At 33.9% G+C, this 23,804-nt stretch overlaps 1 protein-coding gene across 12 annotated transcripts in view; it reads left to right on the forward strand.

Moving 5' to 3' along the window:
* The window catches only part of PPP4R4 (protein phosphatase 4 regulatory subunit 4), an 84,097-nt gene that overhangs the window by 39,437 nt on the left and 20,856 nt on the right, over positions 1–23,804 (forward strand). For 5 of the 12 annotated variants that reach the window (XM_057413346.1, XM_057413341.1, XM_057413348.1 and 2 more), the window contains 17 exons: positions 671–792; positions 3,374–3,496; positions 5,827–5,996; positions 7,055–7,174; positions 9,045–9,122; positions 10,488–10,571; positions 11,869–12,051; positions 12,731–12,836; positions 13,650–13,797; positions 15,211–15,355; positions 16,218–16,259; positions 16,348–16,422; positions 18,579–18,654; positions 19,056–19,136; positions 19,473–19,566; positions 19,997–20,067; positions 20,942–21,077. In XM_057413346.1, the coding sequence (XP_057269329.1) occupies positions 671–792; positions 3,374–3,496; positions 5,827–5,996; positions 7,055–7,174; positions 9,045–9,122; positions 10,488–10,571; positions 11,869–12,051; positions 12,731–12,836; positions 13,650–13,797; positions 15,211–15,355; positions 16,218–16,259; positions 16,348–16,422; positions 18,579–18,654; positions 19,056–19,136; positions 19,473–19,566; positions 19,997–20,067; positions 20,942–21,077 (1,854 nt within the window). Of the gene's footprint in view, positions 1–670; positions 793–3,373; positions 3,497–5,826; positions 5,997–7,054; positions 7,175–9,044; positions 9,123–10,487; positions 10,572–11,868; positions 12,052–12,730; positions 12,837–13,649; positions 13,798–15,210; positions 15,356–16,217; positions 16,260–16,347; positions 16,423–18,578; positions 18,655–19,055; positions 19,137–19,472; positions 19,690–19,996; positions 20,068–20,941; positions 21,078–23,804 lie in introns of those variants that run through there. The other 7 variants (XR_008972649.1, XM_057413342.1, XM_057413344.1 and 4 more) reach the window with 7 other exon arrangements.

A 23,804-nucleotide genomic window follows, 5' to 3' on the forward strand; every position in this document is an offset into this window, starting at 1 on the left:
AATCAGAGTTTACAGGACAATAATCTGTTGCCAGTGTATAGATTCAGGTTGCCAGGACCATCACACACAGCAGCAGCCCTAGTAATTACCAAGGCAAAACCAGACAAGCAGAACCCTTTCCTTACTACTTTAAAACAAGCCTAAGAGCTAGTATTTGGACTAGTTTGGAAACCATGTTTTCTCTGAGCAGTAGTTGCTTACCCTCTGGAAAGAAGGCTCATCCTTGAAGTGTAATATTTCCAGACACTTCAATCCAGCATGATATTTAATATTTTTTGGCTTTGGATGATTGCATTGAGCAGTTTCTGCCTATTTGATCAGAATATTTTTTAAATGACAGAATGAAATAGCTGTATTCCTTTGATTTTTTTTGATTTTTTTTTAAGACTGCATTTTCTCTGATTTGTTTTGAGCTAATTTGAATGCTTTTTATTGATGAAGTTTTGTGTGTTTGAAGATTGTGAAGTTTGAGTGTTTCTTTGGTTGACAAAGAAAAAGGTCCTGAGATTGCCTGGAGGTTTTTATTTGATTTTTCTTTCTTTACAACTTTGTCAATTTTTCATTCTTGACTGCCCAAAAAATACCTAATTTATTATTTCAAGGTAGAATTCTGTTTGGCTGTAGCAATGGTTTCCTAAGTTTTCTCTTGACTGCTTGCCTCACTTTGCAGGGCAGAACTAACAAAAACTGTTGTGCTTCCTGAGTTAGTAGAACTGGCAAGAGATGAGAGCAGCAGTGTACACCTTGCAGCTTTTGAGACCTTAGTGAATCTGCTTGATATGTTTGATGCAGGTAAGAATTTAATACAAGCTTACTAGCCCAGTTCTTAATGCTTTAGTGCATCTTACAAATGTATTTAAATGTTGTGTTTGCATTTTTCAGGCATTTCTCATTTTATTTTGTTTATTGTTTCATCCTTTGTTTATTTCATGTCTTGCAGTGCTTTATACATAGTAAGTTTTAAGGAAGGTGATCCAGTTGTCCATGAAATCCATTATCTTATTCCGAGTTTCTACTGTAATATAACTACATGGAATAAGTAAAATTACTGTGTAATTGATAGGAATATTGGGTTGATAGTACTTGGTTAATGGTATCAATACACAATACAAAATGTTAGGTCAACAAATGCCATTGCTTGGAGTTAACTAGTTTGCTGTTAACTAGTTTTTGCCTCTTAACTGAAGCAAAGCTAAAACTAATTGCAGACTGCGGCCTGCCTTCTGAGCTGAAGAACCCATACTGGGGAAATGATATAGTATTTGTGTGTGTATCAGTAAACCTTGTAGGTTTTAACATCTAGTGTTTGTTATACGTAAAATGCATTTATAAATTTTCGAACAGAAAATATTTCCTTATGTCCCATAAACTGCAGTTTGCACAACTGATCAGTTTAAGAGGTACTAAGTGTCAGCAGTTACTATTTAAATCTCTTTAAACTTGTGGCTATGTGGTACTGAAAGCCTTCTTCTTTGCAATGAGGTAGTGAGTATATCTTATAAAACTTTTTTTTTTTTTAATTTGAAATAGGAAAAGTAAATGCTTGTATTTTTCTCAGTGCTCTGTATCTTTCCTGTGATCAACGTGCTTACTTCATGCTTCTCCAGGTCTGGGCGTGAGTGTCTGTATCTTCATATGAGGAAGGAGAAATTCTTTGTTGTATCCAGTTCTTTTGGCATAGTGATGGGTTACCTACATGCATGGTTCTCAGGTTCTCATCATAAGTTGAGTTTAGCATTGATTGAGATAAACTTTAAGGAGAGCTATTGTGACTGCTCCAGTGTAGGAGCATTCTGGGTAACCACCACTGTGCCTTGTCCTCCAATCAACTCAACCACTCTGTCTAGATTTTTTCAGCAGGATGTAGAAGACAGTATCAGGCAGCTTTTCTGGCTGAGTTTCAGTTGAGTTTTCTGCTGGATTTTTTTTACAACTAGAAATGTACAAAGCAGCAAAGTACATGATAGGTCACTGCTATAGTGTATATGAAAAAATATTTTATATTGTTGATCACTGCTCATTATTTGCCACTTTGCCTTTTATACTGTCATTTTCCAAATTCTTCAGTTGTTTATCTTCATTTCTAACTCTGCCTTTTGCGCATTTCCCACTCTCACTCCCATCTTTTTGACTCTATTACTCCTTCCAGATACATAAACGAGGAAAAAATATTTATTGTACAGGAACTTGGTGATGGACTACTAAGCCACATAATTGCATATAAACCATACGGAGAAGTACATAAAGAAATAAGATAGTTTGGGGGAGAATACAATAAGTGAAGTTTTAGCAGTTGCTGTTAATAGTGTGATAGTAGGTTAATTTTTAAATTATTGAGCCTTTTCACTGATGCTATCAAGTTTGTGCTTCTCTTTGCACCTCTCAGTCTTCACTCCTCCTCGTGCATTCCCCAACTGCTGTAACTGTGGCTTTTAGCCATTGAAAAAAGCTTTGAGAAAGCAATCCGGGATAATTTATTTACAGGTTTTCTAATGAATGTGTTTCTAAAATTGATTTTTGTGCAGTTTTTGTTTTCGTGGCTGAACTAGAAAATGAACATTTTGGAGGTAGATGACCCAAAATTATATCCTAGAGTTTCTTTCCCACAATATCAAAATATTTCTTTAGGTCAACCTAAATATTTTGTTCAGCCATAATTATGTGCTGAATTTCAGTGTTGATTTTTGCATTAAAAAATACTAAGCCCTTTAAAACTTTTAATATGTTTTTGTACACAAATACAAGGGTTTTATTTAAAACAAGTCAAAACACATAAATTTCTTTAAATATTTGCCTGTTCATTTTATAAGGACACAGATTACTTGGATTTGAATTTAATGATTTAATTTCTTTCCTCCATCTTTAATTAATTTGTTTCTCTCTGAATTTATTATTTACCAAAAGATTTTCAAACTCCTCAGTAGATTGAAAAAATTTACTTCTGATGTATCCAGATTTTTATTTTACTGTCATGTTTGGTCTTGATCTCCCTGTATTCCTACTGTTGTAGGAAATCTTATTGTAGGAGTATTGTAGTATAGTTTCACTCCCTGTACTCTTGGTGAATGGAGAAGTTAATGACTGTTCATTTATTCTCTGTCTCATCCTTTACTGAGTGATGCCTTTTCCCTAAAATTCAAACAAACAACAAAATAAAACAAGTAAGTATTAAAATTTAGGCCCTGCATTATAGTAGTATGTTCATCATTCTCTTCACCTCTTGTTTTCTACCTCCAGTGTGTGTCTGCCAAAAATACTCCTGAAATACTAAATGAGATTTTTCATGACTTATTATGGAAGTCCACTCTCTGCTTTTATTTTCAGGTGTCGACAAATGTCTAACATAAATTTTTTTTTTTTTTTTTTTTTTCAGATGACAGGAGTCAAACTGTGCTTCCTTTAGTGAAATCATTCTGTGAAAAAGCCTTCAAAGCAGATGAAGCTATCCTAGTTTCTTTATCTTTCAATTTAGGGAAACTGTGTAATGGATTATATGGTATGATTTCATTCTTTTTTTTTTTTTTATTTTTTTTAATCTTAAAAATAAGGAAAAATTGGAGAACTGGAAGCCCTTGGAAAATATCCAGATTTAAATATTTCAAATGAAATTATAGTTATAAAAGTCCGAAATCATCTATTGCATAAATACTGGATTTTTTGAACTTCCTCTTTGAGTATGCGTATCTGTATTGTTTAGGTTTTTGTGCAGATATGTTCATACAGTGTCAGAGATAGAAACGCAGTGGTTTGTGTTTATTGGTTTGACTGATTATTTTGATCTCTTTGTGGATATTCTGGAGCTTGTGAGTTGGATGGCTGAATTTCTGAAACTAGAAACATCTGAAAACACAGTATAATGTTAAATGTGTATAGTCACTTCTGTGACTGATAACCGTTTTGAGGCACAGTAGAGTGTGGCCCTTAAGGAACTTCAGGGGAAAAAGAAGACCTAATGCCTTGTGGATTCGTAGCTTCAGCTGAGGCCAAATCTTTACCTGCAATTTCTGTGGTTTTCACTTGAGCATAGCAGATCTTTCCTTGGTAATTCTGCTCACCACATACCCTCTACACAGAGCTTACCTGCAGAGGGACAGCACAGAATTACAGTTTTACATTTTACATTATGATTTTACCGTAGACTATTAAACCCTTTTTATAATGATCCTTTCTGCTATGCTGGAGACTATCAAAGTGACTGTTGCTTCACTACAAATAACTCAAAAGAGCTGTTCCACAGTGTCAAACTTATTTACAGAAACGCAGAGCTAGGACAGTCCATCCTGTTTTTATTGTGTCTTTCCTGTCTTCTTTTCTCTAGGTTGAAGGACTTTAATTACTGGTCTTTTTTCACCTTTGATCTCTGTCTGCCAAGTTCATGTTTTTCTTGAAGTATTTTGCCTTAGGAGAACTGAACACAGTGGAAGGCTTGCTTCATGTGTCTTGCAAGCTATATTGCTGTTTGGTTTTCAGTGTGAAAAACTGCCTTTTTCTTGTTTTAAGTTTGCACTAGTTTTGGCTTCATTTGTTCAAGTGCAGCCTATGAAGACTTCTACCTTGATGTATCTGGGATCTAGTTAGTCTTTCTCTTTCCTGGCCTTGTGCATCTGATGTGGATCTGCCTAAGCATGGTACCTTGGCTCTGTCCTGCTGGAATAATAATCTAAATTTTTAAGACCATATGTCCACTGTCTGAAGATCATTTTGAAGCACAATCAGTCTCCCTCTTAGGTGTTATCAGAATGTTGGATAAGTTTTTAAGCAAATATCCAGGAAACCCAATGAAAATACTGAATAGTAGCAGAGCAAGGATAGATTTTTCTTTATACAGTTGCCAGTTCTTGTCAGTGAACCACAGGTAACTTTCTATTAACTGTTTTTCCAAACAGTTTTGCAGCATCTCTACAGTTTTCCAACTCTCTTTACTGATTCCTAATATTGCTTGTGAAAAAAATGACCTTTACTGCCTCTTTGTGTTCATAGATCTTTTATCTAGTCATGAAAGGAAAGGGAATTATTTTGACAAGTTTTGCTTTTGCCATGTTGGCTGCTACTCGTTTTCTTGTTTTCTTTTCAGTATCTACAAGTAGATGTTTTGTTGGTTTGGGTTTTTTTTTTTTTGTTTCAATTTTTAAAAAAATTGGAAAGTAATCTGACTGATCTGTATTTATATGGCTTGTCCTTCCCCTTTCCAATGATTAAATATCAGTACCGCTTCAGCCCTTGCGCATTCTGATCTCTCACTTATTTAAGATTTCAGTAGCTAGTACTTCAAACACTTTTGAATAGTGGAATGAAGCACATCTGACCCTGCACATTTTGAAAACCTCTTATGTTTCACTGACCTATTCCTTCTCTACTTAAAGCTTCAGTCTTTGTCACAGTTAATTGTACTGAGCCTTTCCTTGATTGTTCTCTAATAACTAATGTACTAATAAAATTAACTGTAACTTTTGAAGTAATTTTTCTATTTGTATTCCAGTTTGTTTGGAGCTTTCTACTTCTATACCTCTATTATCTGTAGCAAAATGGCCTAAATTTTCAACTTTCTGCAGGCATGCATTGTTCATGTGACTGAGTTCCATAAAGTCCTGAGTATTGCAGAATTACGTAAACGGAAATTAAGATTCACTGTTATAGTTAGCTGTCTGTCTTCTGTAATCACTTTTTCTGTATAATGTGTAGTGGTGATACTCTGGTAGACTTAAGGTGAGGGGAAGAGGAATAAAAATTTATGTATTTGATAGATTTTTGAATAAGATTTGGTTTGGGATGTTATTAATAACATTTGTAATGAGGAAAGTGATTTTTTTTTTTTTTTTTTTTAAGGCATTTTTACTCCTGAACAACACTTACGTTTTTTTGAATTTTATAAGAAGCTTTCCACACTGGGTTTACAGCAAGAAAATGGACAAAATGATAATCAAGTACAAGTTCAAACTCTGGAACAAGAAAATAAGTATATTTTGGTCAGGAAGAACTGTGCTTACAATTTTCCTGTAAGTGACATTAATTTAAGGTTAAATAATTTGTGTTGTGCATATAGTTTACTAAATAGGGACTGCATGAGTGATAGAGAAGTTATTTTCAAAATGTACATTTTTAGCTGGACTCTAGATCTTTCCTGAAAAGTTCACATTAATGGCTCAAAGTAGAGGTTGTCCGAAAGAGTCCAGGAAAGATTCCTTTTACAGAGCCTGAGAAAATTATTGACAAGTTTTTGACTGAGCAGGTGTTGCTGTTCTGAGAGGTTACTGGTCTCAGTCTTTCTTATACATTTTCTCCAAACACTTAGCACAAACGGTTTGAGAAAATGTCTGTGAAACAGAAGTCCCCAATTTCAAACTGTCATAGCTAGGTTTTCACATTTGCTGTGTGTCATGGCATTCTAGGGAGTTAAAGATTGAATCTGAATGGTTAGATTAATATTTCAGTCATGTTCCTGCCTGAATACAGAAAGACTTTTCAAGTTAAAGTGAGGTCTTTAAAAGTACCACTCATGTTTCTGTAAATTTACTTTGTATTTTGACATTCTGTATTTATAGTGAAAGAAAATATGTTTGTAACAAGCCAGTAGACAGTTATTTTTATTCTGCCTTTTAAAGAGAAGCATCTTTTATGTAGGTAGACATCTGTTAGTTTATTTGAGCAAAACAAAGGTATGTACGCAAAAAACTATGTTGAAATTCAGGTGCTTGCTTAGCTGCTTGCTAAAATATTTGTTGTTTTTGAAGTCTCCAATTGCACCTTCCACTAGTGTATGGAAATGTTAACAATATTTATAGAAATAAAGTTTTATATCTTGTGGATTTAGTCTATGTCTTGAGAAAAAAAAAGCCTGAAGCATGTCTGGAAGATATGTAAATCCAGTTTAGTTCTCAACTTCAGAGTTTGTCTGGTGCCTGTGTTTTGACACAGCCATCAAAAATGCTATACTTCCTCTTTAAAGTCACAACCTGTTACCTCCTAAGTGTCTTTCTGATTGTAGCTTAATGTTTTGATCTGATAGTGTGGCCCTTTAATTATGCAGTTAATAGAAGACTTTATCCTTCCACAGGCCATGATTGTTTTTGTGGACCCAAAGAATTTCCATTTAGAACTATATTCTATATTCTTCTGTCTTTGTCATGACCCTGAAGTTCCTGTCAGATATACTATGGCCTTAAGCTTCTATGAAGTAAGTCGACATTGGTTCTTTGTTAGTACTTACATGTTTTTATTTTGTTTTCTTCTTTAAGGTTATATTTATGACTGTTTGACCAAAATAGAAAGACTTGAGAAAACTTGTTGAAAGGATTCAGTTTGTCAAAGTTGTTCAGTCCCATCTAACCTGTCTGTATAGCCCATATACACAGATTAGTCTAAGTTGTGTAACATTTGGCTACAGGAGCCTACTGTTAGATGAGCTTTTAAGGAGTAAAACCTGGAAGAAACTTAGAGTGGTCTAGTACTACAAGCATAAGCAATTGTAGCAATTACACTATTTGAAGTTTTTCAATGCTACTAGAAAATAATGAGATGTTTGTTAGACAGGCACTTGACACTTTTGGTCCTGAAAACCTCCTTTAGAACAGTAGAGTTTGCTGGTGTATACTGGTATTCTGTGGAGAATATTTATATGGGTCAAATCTAAGCTAAATGCTCAATTTAATATGAAACTACTTGGAAATTTATGCAGATGTAGAAGAATGTGTATTCTTTTTACTCCATTCAGTTTACGTAAGTTCCAGTGTAGTATTTTCATGAAAGTTAAAAAACGTACAACTGTGTAGATATTATTAGCTATGTGGGGTGAATTCCAGAAAAAAAAATACACTCTCTCCAGATTGTAATAACCTATGTAGGATGATCTTCAAGGTTTTCATAGTGTTTTACTGAGAATCCTTGTGTTTCAGTCTTCGAGCTAGCCTCTTATCCCATTTTCTTTCTGGAGAAATTGGTAAGTTAAGAAGCTTGCTGAAAGCATTTAAATCACTAGTAGAGGCCTAAATGGTTTTATTTCCACCATTATAAGAAAGATGGATGTATTTCCAGTTCTTGCTACCTATTGATGGTTTGCCTTAGGGAATGATAATCCAAGGTAATTGTTGAAATTATCAAGTTAGCATCTAGTTCTGCATAATATTTTGTGTTAGATGTATAATACTTTTAAAATACCGCCTGAATATGAAGTATTTTAGCTCATTTTAAAAAGCCTGTAAAACTGTACCTTGGTCTGAACATGCATTTAGTGCTTGTTGATTTAATTTTAACTCCATAACTAGGCAACCATATGACAGCCAAAAAATGGGCAATTTATCAATTTATGGTATTCACTGCTAGGTGAACTTTTTTTTTTTTTTAAAATATAAATAAACTCCCTTTAGACATCTCCTTAAAGCTTCGTCTTGATTAGGAGGAAGCTTTTATTTTCACTTGGCTTATATAAATAAAGAAGATCATTTAAAATAGTCATCAAAATATTAAGTATGGCAATAATCTTATTCCTCAAGGCTTTCTCATGTGAAAAGGGTTAAAAATCTTGTAGCAGTCTGGAGATGGACTGGGGGTGGTTTTTAGAATTTCATATGTGATTTATGAATCAGAGTCAAAAAAAAAACAACAAAGGAGGACTGAAAACTTCAGATGGAAAGGTTGGGGAAACTTAAAATCCAGCACAGGCTAAACCAATTTTTATGTTTTATCTTTTGTAAATTATATAACAGTCTGAAATGTTAATTCTCCTAAGGAGCATGATCTACAACATTTGAATATTCCAGAATGAATTTTTCCTCACCTTGCAGTCTTAAATTTTTTTGCTAACTGTGAGAAAGTGTTAAATTTGAAAGCATGTTTGATGGTTAGATAATAGGCCAGTTTCTTGACTCATATTCTTTATATTAGCATATTTTAATGTGATCTATGGGAAAGCACACAACTTTAGAAGTCTGATACTAAACAATTGCTCTTCATCCCATCTTCATGCTTGCCGTAAAGTAAGCACATATTGTTGTAGTGGCATGAAACTAGAGAATGTTTCACCTTGCTATTTTCCTGTAATTTTTTAGGTGGCTAAGCTTTTAAATTCTGGTGTGTATACAATACATAAAGAACTGGTTACACTATTGCAGGATGAGTCACTGGAGGTAATATACTTTTAGTAGAATTCTATTTTGCTTGTTACATTGAGGCAGATTATCTTGATGTTTAATAACTTCAATAAGACAGTAGAGTAACAGTGTGAAAGGATCAACAGCTTTTACTTCTGTTTCACAGATGCTTCCTAAAGATGACAGCCTTCTGTGAATAAAAAAGGAGGAAAATAGGAAGGTGTTTAAATTTAGTAAACCCACACTGAATTTATTAGCTTTTAAAAACATTAATTCTAAATTGTTTTAATTGCCGTGTCATTTATTAACTTAAAAATTTTATGGAAATATTTGGTTTTGATACTGTGTTAAAATAAACCTTTATAGTGTTTAAGGTTTTTTCTTTGGTTTATTTTCATTTCTTCAGTTGAAGGGGAGATTAAGAAGTTGTGTGTGGTTCAAAGATCAGGATTTATAGAAAGAATTTCAGTCCAAGGTCTGTTACAGATTCTGTGAGTGTTTATGAGATAGTTTAGTGTCCCTCAGCTTCAACCTGTGTAAAACATGAGTCACTTAGCTGGATTGCAGGTGACATAGAGTGAGACCTTTTTGGACTTGAAAAAAGACAAATATTTATTGAGACAAAGTCATAATTTCCTTTTGCTTTCAGGTTCTCTATTGTTATCCTTTGTTAGACATTTTCAAGGGAATTCAAAGCATTCGTAGAACAACTACTTGTAGTTTATGAAATTCTGATGCATCTTTAAAGATTTCTCAAGTTGAACACCTGAAAGTTGAGACTTAGAAACAGCTGGTGATTCTAAAAATTTCCCTGTTTTGATACATGTAATAAAAAGTATTTGGTGCCTTATCTTGTTTACCACCTCAGTCAGAACTGGTGCCAAAAATATTTAATTATGTACTTTTCTAATCTATTTGTAAGTATTACAACATTTGAAAGTTTGGCTACTTTATTCATATAGGCTATACATTCTATTTTAATTTATCAACTGCAGTTTTTCTTAAAGCACAAAAAGTTGCTTTTAAGATTCAGTTGACAAATGTAAAAAACCCCATTTCTTTGTGTTTGTCAAGGCTCTTTTATTTAGGAATGATGTTCATTTTAAAATATCTTAGAAAGCATTGACTGTGGTATTCATATAAATTAAAACTACAGTTTGTTTTCTTAAACTTATAATGTATAGTACTTATATTACTACATTAAAACATAACTACATTGAAACATCAATTTTAAATCCCAGTCCTCATCAAAGCAAATATGTTGCATCTCGTTCTTTTTTGTTGTGATGGATATGAGAGAACAGTACCATAAGAGATGTCACTAGGGATATTGTTAGTGAGAGATAAAAATTGAGTCAAGTTAATTTACAGAACTTATTTATGCAGCCTTTCTTTAAATAGGTGCTAGATGCCCTGATAGGTAACCTCCCTGAAATCCTTGAACTAATGACTAATGGAGGAGAAAACCGTGGATCAGAGAACAAGGTAGGTATTCTCATGTTTTTTTAATTTGATTTCTAAATGAAGGTAGTAGTAAAGTTTTTCAGACATACATGGTATGAATATGCCTTTGTTACTAGTTTCTGCTTTGGTGAGATAAAAGTCTCTGTGTTTTTTTTTGATTGTCCTTTGACTTTATAAACTTAATGATAATAATAAAAAAGAATTGTGAAAGACTTGACGTAGTATAATGTTCATCCATGTTCTTTTTCCAATTAGCCACAGATTTCCTGAAATAAATAAAATTTTGAAATACAATCATTAAATTAAAACATAGGTTGGCTTCATGCTAAAGGAATGACAGCTAACATGGAATTTATTTATTTTTTCTTTATGTGGCAACTGCCCATGTTTGCCATTTTCAGGCACAGTTTCTGCTAGAAGAAAGCCTATTTGCTGAAGAAAGGCACTGAATTAGGTTTTAGGAGATCTATATTCAGCTCCCAACTTCAGTAATTTGATTTTATGTGGCTCTGGATGATGGTTTATTCATTGAATCCTTACCTGTAAAATAGCACATAAAAGATCATCTCTTGCTTCAAGATTCTGTTTTGAGCATACTTCTTAAGTGTATGGAGAAATTGAAATATTCCAACAATATAAGAAATGAATAAATTTATTTTCTCGTATGGAGAAAAGTTGAGAGTGTAATTTAAAATGTGAACTTTTCAGATAATGTACTGCTGAAAATCTATATGGCATGTAACAAGTGCAATGTCAAATGTGGCACTCTCTTTCATTTTGCTTAGTGCTAAAGAGACTTTAGCTTGGCTACTGCAAAGTCTTTGCTTCCCACTAAGAAAAGGTGTCTAATTCCTACTAAAATCAATTAGGGAGCTGAGAACAGTGACTGCAAAATCAAAAGGCTAGAAGGAAAATGGAATTTATTTGATTTGAAAAAGAGAAGAATGAAGAGGTTGTCATAATGCTCTTTCATATCTCTAAAAGGGTACAGTGATCAGTTTTTCTTTGTCAGGAGAAGGGATTGGAAATGAAAGTTTATTTAGTTAGGTATCGGAATAGCTTTTTGAGTAGTAAAATAGAATTTACTGCTAGGGAAGATTGTTTAAACCCAACCATTACATTATTTTAAAACCAAGTTAGGCTAACATCTGCTGGAAGTGGTCACAGTGTAGCTGATCCTGTCTGAGGAGAGGAATTAACTGACCCCTTAAAAATCTCTTCCCCTGATGTATTGTTGTGATGTGCTTTTTAAGCATGGTAACATGACATAAAGCTAGAACATGTAAAATTATTTTAATGTTTATATTTTTATTTCTAGTTATTGTCTATTCCTGACTTGATTACGGCATTAACAACAGCAGAACAAAGAGCAGCAACTTCTTTGAAATGGAGAACTCATGAGAAGTTACTACAAAAATATGCATGTCTCCCTCATATCATATCAAGTGATCAGATTTATTACCGCTTTCTTCACAGAATGTTGACAATCATTTTGACAAATGTAAGCCCACCTGTCTCTTTCATGTTTTTTTTTGTTTCTTTATGCTATTTAGAACAATGACCACCATATATTTGCTATGTGTAGTACTTTTTAATTGTCTTAAAGTACTACTTCTCATTGCATATGGTATATCAGGCTGTGTTTTTTTTAATATGACTGAGAAATTGCTCTGAGAACTTCCCCCCAGTTTGAGTAGCAAAATTTGGATTGACAGGTTGTCATATTTTTCCTCCCACCCAAAAGTTCTTTTATTTCCTTGTGCTCATTATCAATTTGTTTCTAGGTAAATCAAAACCTTTTCCCCTGAGACATGCCTTCGTTTTCCTGATTCCATGCATTATATCACATTGTGTTTCATTCCTTATGAAAGAACACTTTATTCTGATAATGAATGTTTGTTGTAAGAGATACTTTATTTTCTAACACCTTTAATATAGAAGCCACCTCCCAGACATGAAATACTTCAAGGCTTTTAAGAAATAACTGAATAAACACCTTAGGCAGAAGTGATATTGATTGGCCAAACTTCCCAATTACCCATGGCATTATAGCAATTATTTCAAAATTTATAAAGTTGGGTGCTATTTTAGCTATTTTTTTTCTACTTCTAGATTTTTTATACATTTTTAGTCATATTTCTTCAGGTATGTTTAATTGTGTTCCCTTTATTTCTCTCAAGAATGTCCTACCAGTCCAAAAAGCAGCTGCTCGAACTCTCTGCGTTTATTTGCGTTATAATCCCAAACAAGAACAGAGGCATGAGGTTATCCAGAAACTGATTGAACGTAAGATAATTTTTCCATGATTACGTAGAGATGCCAGTTAGTCTTGACTAAAGATCTATTTCTATATATAGTTGTATACATTCAGTGTAACTTTCTGCCTTCATTGGAGGGATTACACTTAAAAGGCATTCAGTTGCTCGTATTACCACCAGGCAAAACATAGTGCATATGCAAGGAATATCTGAAACTTGGGCAAATAAATTGGGAAAGTGGCAATGTGGGAAACTGATAATATGCCAAGCCCCCTCCAGCCCTGCTTCTTGAATCCAAAATGGCTCAGCTGAAAGTGCTGCAATATACAAAACAGAGTTCCTCTACAGAAATAAAATTCTCTAGAGGCTTCATCATAAGAAGTGCTGAATAAATCTTCTCAGAGATTAATTTATGAATGGATTAGTCACCTAAGGTGACCTTCTGGTCTATGCCATGTGTTTTAAAGCTAGGTTAGAATTTTTGAATTGTTCTCATTAGCAATCCTTAAAGTTTACACAGTAATTTTCATACACCAGTGACATGGTTTGGATGGCATACAGGGCTTTGCTCAACACGGTAGCTAGTTCAATTACTATTTCTCCGTTTTCAAATGGTTAAAGAGCCTGACTGTATTTCTGAAAAACAATGCTCACTGACAGGTGTGGTCATTGAATTCAGAAGGGTGGTTTTTCACTGAAATAAAGAATTGAGATAGGCTGGGAAGGTGTGTCTTGTGATGAGTGTGATTATCATCTTTGAAATGTTGGGTTAACCTTTGAAAAGTTATCTCTCTGACATTGAAAACTTAATAGATAATTTCTGTGCATTGTTATTTTTCAGAACTGGGCCAAGGAAAAAGTTATTGGAACAGACTTCGGTTTTTAGATACATGTGAATTCATTATGGAACTGTTTTCAAAATCATTCTTCTGTAAATACTTCTTTCTACCTGTTCTTGAACTTACACATGATCCAGTGGCAAATGTGAGGTACTGTACAAAGAGTATGCAGCAGTGAACAGGAAATAAAAACCTTAAATGCTATATTTAGAAATATTGCTACAGGTTTCATGTCTTGCTTAAATAATGGGACTTGAGTAAAAATGTACAGAGCCTTTAAGGTAACCAGTATTAAAGGTGTAGGGCACTGTGGGAATGATGTTGGAAACCACATAAGTAGGTCAATCTGAGTGTTGGGGGGAACTCACCAAAAATGTCAGGTTTTGGGACTGAAAGGAACAGTGAGGCAGAGGAGCCAACTGTAGGTGGGAAGAAAGTAATTTGCTGTTTCATGGGTATAGAGAGAAATGTAACTTCACAGTCTCCATTAATTTCCATCCATTTCAATCGCTTTATATGCAAAGTAAAACACACAAGCAATTCTTTAAAGTAATCTGAGCTTAACAAGTTAGCATCGGTTTTACCTTATTTTAAAGTTTTCTATTTCATTGTTGAAGTAAGTTAAAAAATAGAAAAATGTAAGGGAATTTGATATGTATTTTAATTTTTTTTTGCTTTCAACAAATGTTTTTATTAAAAACGCTATTGATACAATATTAAAATTTAATGGAAACTTGAAATAACTTGTAAATCCTTAACTGACATTAAAATTAATTTTGTCATAATTCTTTCCTGGATTGTTCCCTAACACTTTTTACAGAAAGGATGCACCATCTATAGTGGACAGAAGTTTAGAAGTCAGACATAGTTGTTAGGTCATGATTTTAAAATGAGCATAGAGAGATATTCTAGCTTTTCACAGAGTGGTGTAATTCTGTAATGGAAGTTGTGAAGAATAAAATGTTTTGAATGTGTGAAAACAGAAAGATGAATTTGTATAAGAAAATCTTTTCAAATGTTATCAATCACAAAGTTTCCTTCATCCTTGCAATTGTATGGAAGTGCAGTTACATGAGTTTTGGTGAGAATTTGGCTGCTTTATACTGATTAACCAGATTTCCAGTGTATTTAGGTACCTGATACAGATAAATAAATGTGTAGATAATTTTGAAAACCTAGAGGTCTGCTTATCATTCTAGCAGAATGAACCAACCAAATGAACAAAACCCAAACCCCTAAACACTCAAACCTGAAACGACAACAAAAAAACCCCAACCAAACACTCAGTCAAAACAAAAATGATAACCATTTAAAAAAAAAAACAACAAAACAAAACCAGAGAAATATTTATTGACTTTCAGATATAGGACTCTTTTCCTGACCTATGGAGTTTTTGAAAATGTTACAGTATGTCTGGAAACAATACATAAACAACAAAATTTTCTGAAAATCAAACCTACTAACATTATTGTATGTCATGCTAGCATGCAATACAAAAATTAATGATGATTATTAAACATTGCATGAAAAGACAAATATATACTGTCTTGTTTCTTTTTTTAGAATGAAGTTATGCTATTTGTTGCCAAAAGTTAAATCTACTCTGAGGATACCCACTGATAAACATTTACTTCAGCAGTTAGAGTTATGTATAAGGAAACTTTTGTGTCAAGAGAAAGACAAAGATGTCCTGACTATTGTAAAAAGAGTAAGCATTTTTCTTTTCCAGCAGCATTTTGCTTTGGGGTTATCGTTAAAAGATGATCAACCTTATTCTTTCTGTTGATTCTCTTAATGTGAGAACAGGAGACTAAAGAATTCATTGTCTATCATATAATTTTGGACAATTAAGAGAAGATGTAGTGCAGTGCATTCTGTCAAATTTGAGAGCAGGTGTTTCCTTGGTTGCTAATATTGCGGTTATTTTATAGTGACTGGAATTCAGGACTTCAGCTCAATGGCCGTTTGTGAAAAATAACAGACGACTAAAGATAGGTTTAAATATCAACTTTAGTGAAAATGATCAAGTTTTTGAGGTAGAGGTATCTAGAGATACATATTTGCAATATACAGATGCATGATTTTGAAATGTTACAAATGTCTTTGTACAGTGAATATTCATGAAAAAGTACATCTTTTAGGGATGACCATGCTTAGTTTCAAGTAAGCCATGATACGAAGTAGCTAAAGTAGGTGGCTTCTTTATAGGGCCAGTCTGCAGGAGAAACTGGGTGTGAAGCATCCTGGCTTATCCACAAATTCCTGAGTTGTTTTTGTAGTCCTGGTTCCTAGTTCCATGCTCCAGCCATTCATGCTTCTATGCTTTCCTTGAGTGTAGTTTGAATTCTAAATAGATAGTCTGTCAGTTATTAGTCTGTGAGTCTCAGCATGGCTCTGAGAATACTCTCTGACAATTTTTAACTGTATGTGTATCAAAAAATGCAATAGGCTTCAAATGAAGAAAAGGCATACTTAATTTTAAATATGACTATTCTGAGCTTCCTAGCTGGACAGTTTCTTAGTTGAAAGTATGCTGCTGAGTAACAATAATGTTTTGATTTTCTTTATAGACGGTGTTAGAATTGGACAGAATGGAGATCTCTGTAGATGCTGTAAGTACTCAGTAACTTTAATACAAAATACTTTTAATTCCCATTTTCATAAAGTGATTTTTTATTTTTTATTGATTTTATTTTGAAGTTTCAGAAAAGATTTTACGAAAATGATTTATTGGATCAAGAAAAAGACAGACAAGAACATCTCCTTTTGGAAATGGTATATCTTATGAGTATAATCGGTCCTTTTTTTATTAGTTTGTAGCTAAATATTAATGAGGCAATAATTTTAAGGTAGAGGAAGTGCACATTATCAAGACACCTTGTAGGTTCATAATCTGTGTATAGTTTCATTTTACAATTTACAATAGGGTTAAGACATATGACATATGACTTCCTTTTCTGTATTACCTAAACTTTACTGTATCAGTTAGAAAACAAACTAATTTCTTGAAAAATATTCGTCTGTGATGCCTTGATAGTTCTAAAATCCAAGCCCTTCAGCACACTTTATGAAATCTTTTTGCGGGAGCTTAGCAATTTTTCAGGTGTGTCTAACATAATAAATCAAATGATGAAACATCTCAGAACTGACAGACAGCTTCCATAGGCAAAGCAATGAATGCCCTAACATTTGTGCCAAGGAAGCCAAAGAAGGCTCTGTGTGTTGCAGGCTTTCTTGTTAATCAGAAAAAAGGCCACTGATATGTGCCGCCTCTCAGGAGGGAGATTTAGTGCAGGTTGTATAGAGCAAAAGGTGCTTCAAGTTACTTACTTAGGATTTGGAAGAGAAGTCTGCAGAACAGTTTTCCAGCTCATAAAAACTATCTTCAGTCATGTCTGTAAGTGAGAGCTGCAGCAGACGCTTCGCCACTTAGCCTACTACATTTTCACAAACCCTAGATGAGATTACTGCAGTCCTCTCTTCCGCTAGCTCCTCTCCACCCAAAGGTGGGAGAAGCTAAGAAGCTGATAGGGTTTAGAAGAGGCTAAATTTCATTATCATGGTTTCTCTGATTTGAGAAAATGAAGCTGCTCTGTAGTAAACCAGAACAGGTTCAAGACTGTCCAAAACCCACTTTTTTTCCAATTTGGGATTCTACAGAGCCTGTATTTCTGGCCCGCTGATGTCAGTAGGTGCTGCATGTCTTCTCTTGCGTAGCGAAGGTTCAAGCTTTGTTATCAAGACCTGCATACATATTCAAGACTTGAACTTAGCTTTAGCAGTTTTTAGGTAGTTAAAATAAATGTTTTTGTGGTTAAAGCAGTCCGGGGATGTGGTAAAATAGCCCCTGGTATGCTCTTTGTTACCTTGTATTTTGTAATGACAATTTTTACCCTATTTCTGCAGCTAGACTTTAGAAGAGCACCTGTATTTTTATGATATATATATATATATACACCCCTGAAATGGGCATACCTTCTGTATCACAAAGGTCTCATTAAGCACTGTCTGTGAGAGGCATGTTTTTGAGGTACTGGAGATGTATACAGTATATTGTGACACCCTGGCAGTGCTCAAGGCCAGGTTGGACAAAGTCCTGGGGGACATGGTCCAGTGTGAGGCGTCCCTGCCCATGGCATGGAGGTTGGAACTAGATGATCTTAAGGTCCTTTCCAGCCCTGATTATTCTATGTTGCAAACAAATGAGGAAGGGGTGAACCTACTTATGTATCTGAGTGCTGCAGATTTTAATACTGAATATGTTAATATGTTTCCTTAATTTTAGTAAGTGACTTAATAGAAACTATATTACAGCAACCTTGACCTGAATGTTTTTTTTTTCTTTTTTTAACTTTGTTAGTAATTAGAATGAAATGAAAAAAAATAAAATAAAAATAGAGTAGAACAATTATGGTTCACTTGGAACTTTTTATTATTAACATAGTACAGAAAATAAGCTAACATTAAATAGCATTTTGAAGGTGGAGTGGTGTCTGTTCAGCAGCAATCCAGAAGCAAGTATTGGCTTTTGAAGTTATTGATGTAGCTGTGTTAACACTACATTCTGTCTATGAATGTACTCTCAAAAGGTTCTAAGGCTAGCTAATATTACAGAAGGGCAACGGAATTCCCTATACTTGAACAATTGTAATACTTGGTTTTGTTTTCATAAAGGCTTATCAAATGCAAAACCTCAGCTCTGAGGTTCCTTCATAATTACAATCAACATTTTTTAATGTGACATTTATATAGATTATGTACCCTGATTTAATTTTGTTCTACTTGATTGGTTATCAAAATATTCACTAGGGGCTGTACTAAAAGTTGGAGAGAGAAGAAATTGTTATTTTGGTGATTTGGAAGCAATTCCCAGTTGGAAACACAATTTATTTTTTTCTGAGGAATAACTAAGAAAATTATCCATTTTTTAGGAACAATTAGAAAAAGAGAAGCAGCAAAATGAAGGAAGATCTACAAATATTAATAACAAAATATTTGAAAAGAAACGTAAGTTTATTTGTGTACATTTTGTTTGTGCATGTATTGCTCTTCTGCAAAAGTAGGAGAAAGGAGCAGAGAAAAAACAATTTATACAGTAAATAGAGTTTTAAAAAGTGGCAATAAACCTTTTTTTCTATATATTTCTAAATATACTTATAAATACTGGCCTCATTTTATTAGAGGGAAGACTTTTGGCTTTATTAATAAAACACATGACAGTTTTAGTTCTCTGGTATTTTTAATTTTAGCATGTAGTGTACGTACTTGTCCGTGGTATTTCTGAAATATTAGTAGCACTGGATTTGATATTATTGCTCTTTACCCCAGGCCTGTAATACATTACAACATCTTTCTCTTTTTAAAGTTAACCTTTAAGAAAGGAGTATTTATACTTGGATTTTTTTTAGGCAGAGACAGTAAAACTTCATCAGTGTTGGCAAAAAGGATCACGCTCTCTGTTCCTGGAAGCTCTTCTGCTACATCAGCAGGTAAGAACTCTTTAAAAATCTTCCAGAATGTTTTGGTGTCACATCAGCAGGTTAAAACCCAGCAAAGCTGCTGTTGGGATTTGTGGGCTAGTTTAACCTTCTATGCATAGGAAGTGATTCCACTCCTAGAACTGAATGTTTTCTATGTTTTTTAGTTTTAGTTTAATCTTTACTATATAAATAAGTGACATAAAGTTTATTTATTGTTATTGAAGTATTTAAATCAGTTCCTTCAGCTAGCAAAAGTTGACAGAAAATTATATTAAAAGTTATTTTAATTACTGGGGAAATGCAATTATATATATGTTAAAAAAAATTTCCTACTTACAATTTTAGGCAAAGAAGACAAAAAATCCAAGTTGGTTCGAAGCCAGTCTTTCAGTACTCAAGCACTACATCCAAAATACAACGCCTTAGACAAGTGTCCTAAGTATCTTTATTATCTTCATTCCTTACCTCATAGGCAAATGTTATGAAATTATATGCATAAGGCTCTATAAAAGTAGTGATGTGCTCGCTGAATTGTGACCTTACTTTTCAGCTTGTTTAATTGATTCAGTTTTGAACTGAAGGAAGATATATCACTTTAAGGCATGCTGAGTCCTACTCATGTATTCCTTTTAAGTTAATATGTCACCTTTTATCAAAAGTAAAACAAGTTTCAATATGAACTGCAAAGTCTAAAGAAATTTCAGCATAACTTTCTCATTTAATTTTTTTATATAAACTCATAAATAACCTCCAATTTTATATAAAGAGCAGGGTCATTCAATTGGGAGAAACATGTTTCTGAAATAAACAGTTTGGTTTTAATTTATTTGTGGGGTTTTTTGTTTGTTTGTTTGTTTGTTTTTTTTAAGTATAAGCTCTGCTACAGGATACACGTGTTCAGTATCAGGAATGGGAAAGAATTGTATGTTATCCTTTACTGGTAAGTAGGTTATTCCATTACATTTTATATGATTTTTTTTGGGGGGGTGCTGAATATGTGGGCTCCACATATACCCTATTTACCAGGCATACTGTAAGATACCATTCTGCTAAAGAACATAGAATAATACATATCCGATATGTTTGGCCACTTAAATGCTAGTCTAGTTAGCCTACTTCTCTTTTTTTTTGTTGCATTTTTTGTTTTGCTTTTTGTTTGTTTGGGTTTGTGGTTTTTTTTTGTTTGGTTGGTTTTTGTTTTGTTTGGTATTTGTTACATGTAGGTTTAAAGTTATATCTAAATGTAGTAAAAATAAAATGTACTTGACATCTCTTGATATTTTGGATGTCATAAAAAGGTTGGTCTTGCAATTTGCCTCCACCCGTTTTACATGAGGAAAGGGTTATTATGTATACCTTCTCTTGAATTAGGAGAGGGAAATTGTTGTTTGGAAGTGCCCCTCTCTGCATTTGCTGTTGAAAAGTATGGATCATTAAAGACTGGAATGAGATTAGTGGCTTTCTGGAGGAACCTGTCTTTTTTGCATTCAGTACTAATAGATGATTATCTTGGATTAAATAGATACATTTTAAGTACCTTAAGACTGGCCAATTAAATACCCTTGTTTTCATACATGAAATGTATTAATCCTATCTTTCAAAATGTGTCTTCTAGTTATTTTTACTTATCATTTTTTCCACAAAAGAAGAAGAAATGCTAAGTTGAAACCATTCTGTTACAGAAAGTTAAACTTTTGGATTAGTGCCATAGGAAATATGCTACAATTGCCACAGGAAAACCAGCTCATTCTGTTTACTCTCTGTGTACATTTTTCAGACAAAATTCTTTTCTGAACTGCAACTCTTTATTTCAGATGATTCATTCCAGACTCATTCTGGTGGTAACAGTGGGAATACTGCCTTCCCTTCCAGTTCTTCTTGCAATTTATATAACTCAGCTGACCAGAAGAGCAGTGGAAATAAGGAGATTCAGACCCGAAAGGTGAACCTGTAAGTGGTTGACAAGAGGTTAAATCAAGCTTATGGGTAACATTTTTCAAAGGGAACTGAAGAGACCCATGTGAGATTAAGCCTGTATTTATGATACATCTTCACCCAGATTTTGAAATACTAAATAAACATGGTAAAAATGGGATGTGTGCAATTACGAGAGTTTTTAAGATTGCATTCCCTTTCAGTTAGTCTTTTGCATTGTTTCCTCTGCACGTTTGCATTCAGCTGGAGCATTATGGGGAGGGTGGAATGTGACAAAGTGAAGGTTGTTGCATTTGATGTATAGTAACTACAGTCACAGTGATTTAGCTGCCTATAGTTGGAGAAATAGAAAATATGCATTATTAGATGATTTCATTTTTCTTTTTCCTTTTTATGTACTTCTGTATTTTTGTGTTTGAGAGTTATGTTGAACTGGTACTGCTACTTGTCATTAAGGCTGCTGCCTTTGCCTTACCTTAATCATTTAGATGAAAAAATTTCAATGCTAGGCACCTCCCTTAGGCTGGTTTTCTTTAAACTTCACCCTAAACTGTTCAACATTTTGCAAGAATGAAATCAAAGATGATTTTTTTTGCTCCTGTGATAAAACTGTAAGTCCTAGAAATTTGCTGTGATATGTACATACTTAGTCAAATATCTGTAGACTCTAGCAGCTACTTCATATTCCTTTCACACTATTACTTGTAGTTCTAAATTAGTGTCATTGGACTGGCTGTAATTTTGGGTGCTCAAACTGAGATTTTTCTTTGCTATTGGAGATTTGATTTCTTAGCCAAGTCAGAATGGAGAATGGAAAGGAGCCACCTATTTCAAGAAATGGAGGTTGGGAAAGTAGACTTAAATGTAATAGGAACTAGAACTGGGAGCTGAAAAAAAATGGAGAAATACAAGCCGGGGCCTTGGAAGTCTGTATAGGTATAAAAGACCAAGGATAAAAGAAGAGTCCAGGATGTGAGGTTGTAACTTGCCTCAAAGATAATGGAGCTGAGATAGATGTGTTGATGGAGTCTACACCAGACAGGAAAGAGAAAACACCTTACACTGGTTTGCTAGGTATAAAGAGAAAACAATAGTGAAAGTGATATCTTTTAGTGGTCCTTTCTGGGGTTTTCATGTTCCTGTAAAAAACAAGCCAAAACACTCCCCCTGTCACCACCTTTACTCACATATCGAAGTTAATAAAATTCCCAAATTGCAAAATAAAACACTCAAAATTTTAACAAATATGTGAAGTTGTTCTCTAAACAGCTTGCGTTCAACTACTTGTGTACATTATATTATGATACACAGTCTTTTGCTGTGTGATTACATAGTATTTTTCTGCTGGAATTTTACCACCTTCACTGTACAAGGTAAATTTGTTCTGGAATAAAATCAAGCTTGCATAGTGACCTATTGTTTTTAAAACTGGATTTTCTTTGTAGAAAAGGTTGGAAGATAAGTGGTGAATGAAGGTGGACTGTTTCTGTTGAGTCAGTGGTTTCACAGCACAAGTACTTTAAAGTACCAATTCAAACTGCGCTCTACCCCTGCCTTGTCCAGAGTCTAATGCTTTCTCCTAAGTATTAACCCACAGTACTTCAGACTTTTTATAGGCGATCATTAGGTGGTCACTAATTTCAAAGCACACGATTTCAAACTCAATGTTAGATCAGTAGTCATGCGGATGTTTTCAGCTATCTATAAAGTAAGCGGGACGTGTACCTTTAGTACATAAAATGACATAGAGTGTTCAATATTTTCAAAAATTGTGTGGTCAAAACCCCATCTGCTTTCACTCTAATCACTGTATACGTCTGTTCCTTCTATTTAAAACCAGAAAATTAGTTCTAATGCTATAAATTTTTGCAGAAATTCCAATTACTCATCTGTCTCACAAAATTTTTGGGAAAATAAATGGATTAATACTCACAAAGCAAAGGCTTTTCTATCTATCACTTAAAATAAAACTGATATCTTTTGCTTGAGTACAAAGGGACAGAAAAAGACTCACACAGAGCAGTTTGTACCTTTGTCTTCAGGCAGGAAAGTGGAATGTAAGAGTCTTGGCTTTGAGTCTCAGTGTACCATTGAGGTACATTGGTGAATACCTTAACAGCAGACTATTTGAAAGTAAGTATCTGACCAAACACCATGAACTGGATGCTCTCCCTAGTTCAGAAAGTCCCTAAACTGTATAGTGTTTTTAGAGAAAGAAGAGCAGGCTTAGGATGACCTATATTTAGTACTGAAAAGGAGTTTTAATGTTATATATTCTTATGGGAAAATGCATCTCTCAAGTTGGCATACTGTCTGCTGCACTGTCGATTCAATTTCTGTTTTGTAATCTAGACCAATACTTAACAGTACTTTCATCAGATAATGGAGCAGCTCTATAAGGAGATATTAAGAGGTACAGATACAGGAATAGTTGGTGTTCAGTTCATTTATCCACATTACCTTGTTGACTACAGACATGTTTAGCTCTACCTCTTATTTTTCTTCTGTTCAGAAAATCAGCCCTGGTACTAAATATACACATATTAATAAAAAAGTCAGTTTCAATGAAGAAAGAGGGGTACAGGTTTTCCATCCTCTAAAAAGTGGGAGTAGATTTATTGTTGCATAGAAATCAATTTCGTAATAATGAATTGATATTTACTGTTAGGGTGGTGAAGCACTGGAATGGGTTACCCAGGGAGGTTGTGAATGCTCCATCCCTGGCGGTGTTCAAGGCCAGGT

Source organism: Pezoporus wallicus, unplaced genomic scaffold (genome assembly GCF_028554395.1).
Source record: "Pezoporus wallicus isolate ANWC-B61680 ecotype Strahan unplaced genomic scaffold, APGP_CSIRO_Pwel_v1 contig_3017, whole genome shotgun sequence".
NCBI classification, from domain to species: Eukaryota; Metazoa; Chordata; class Aves; order Psittaciformes; family Psittacidae; genus Pezoporus; species Pezoporus wallicus.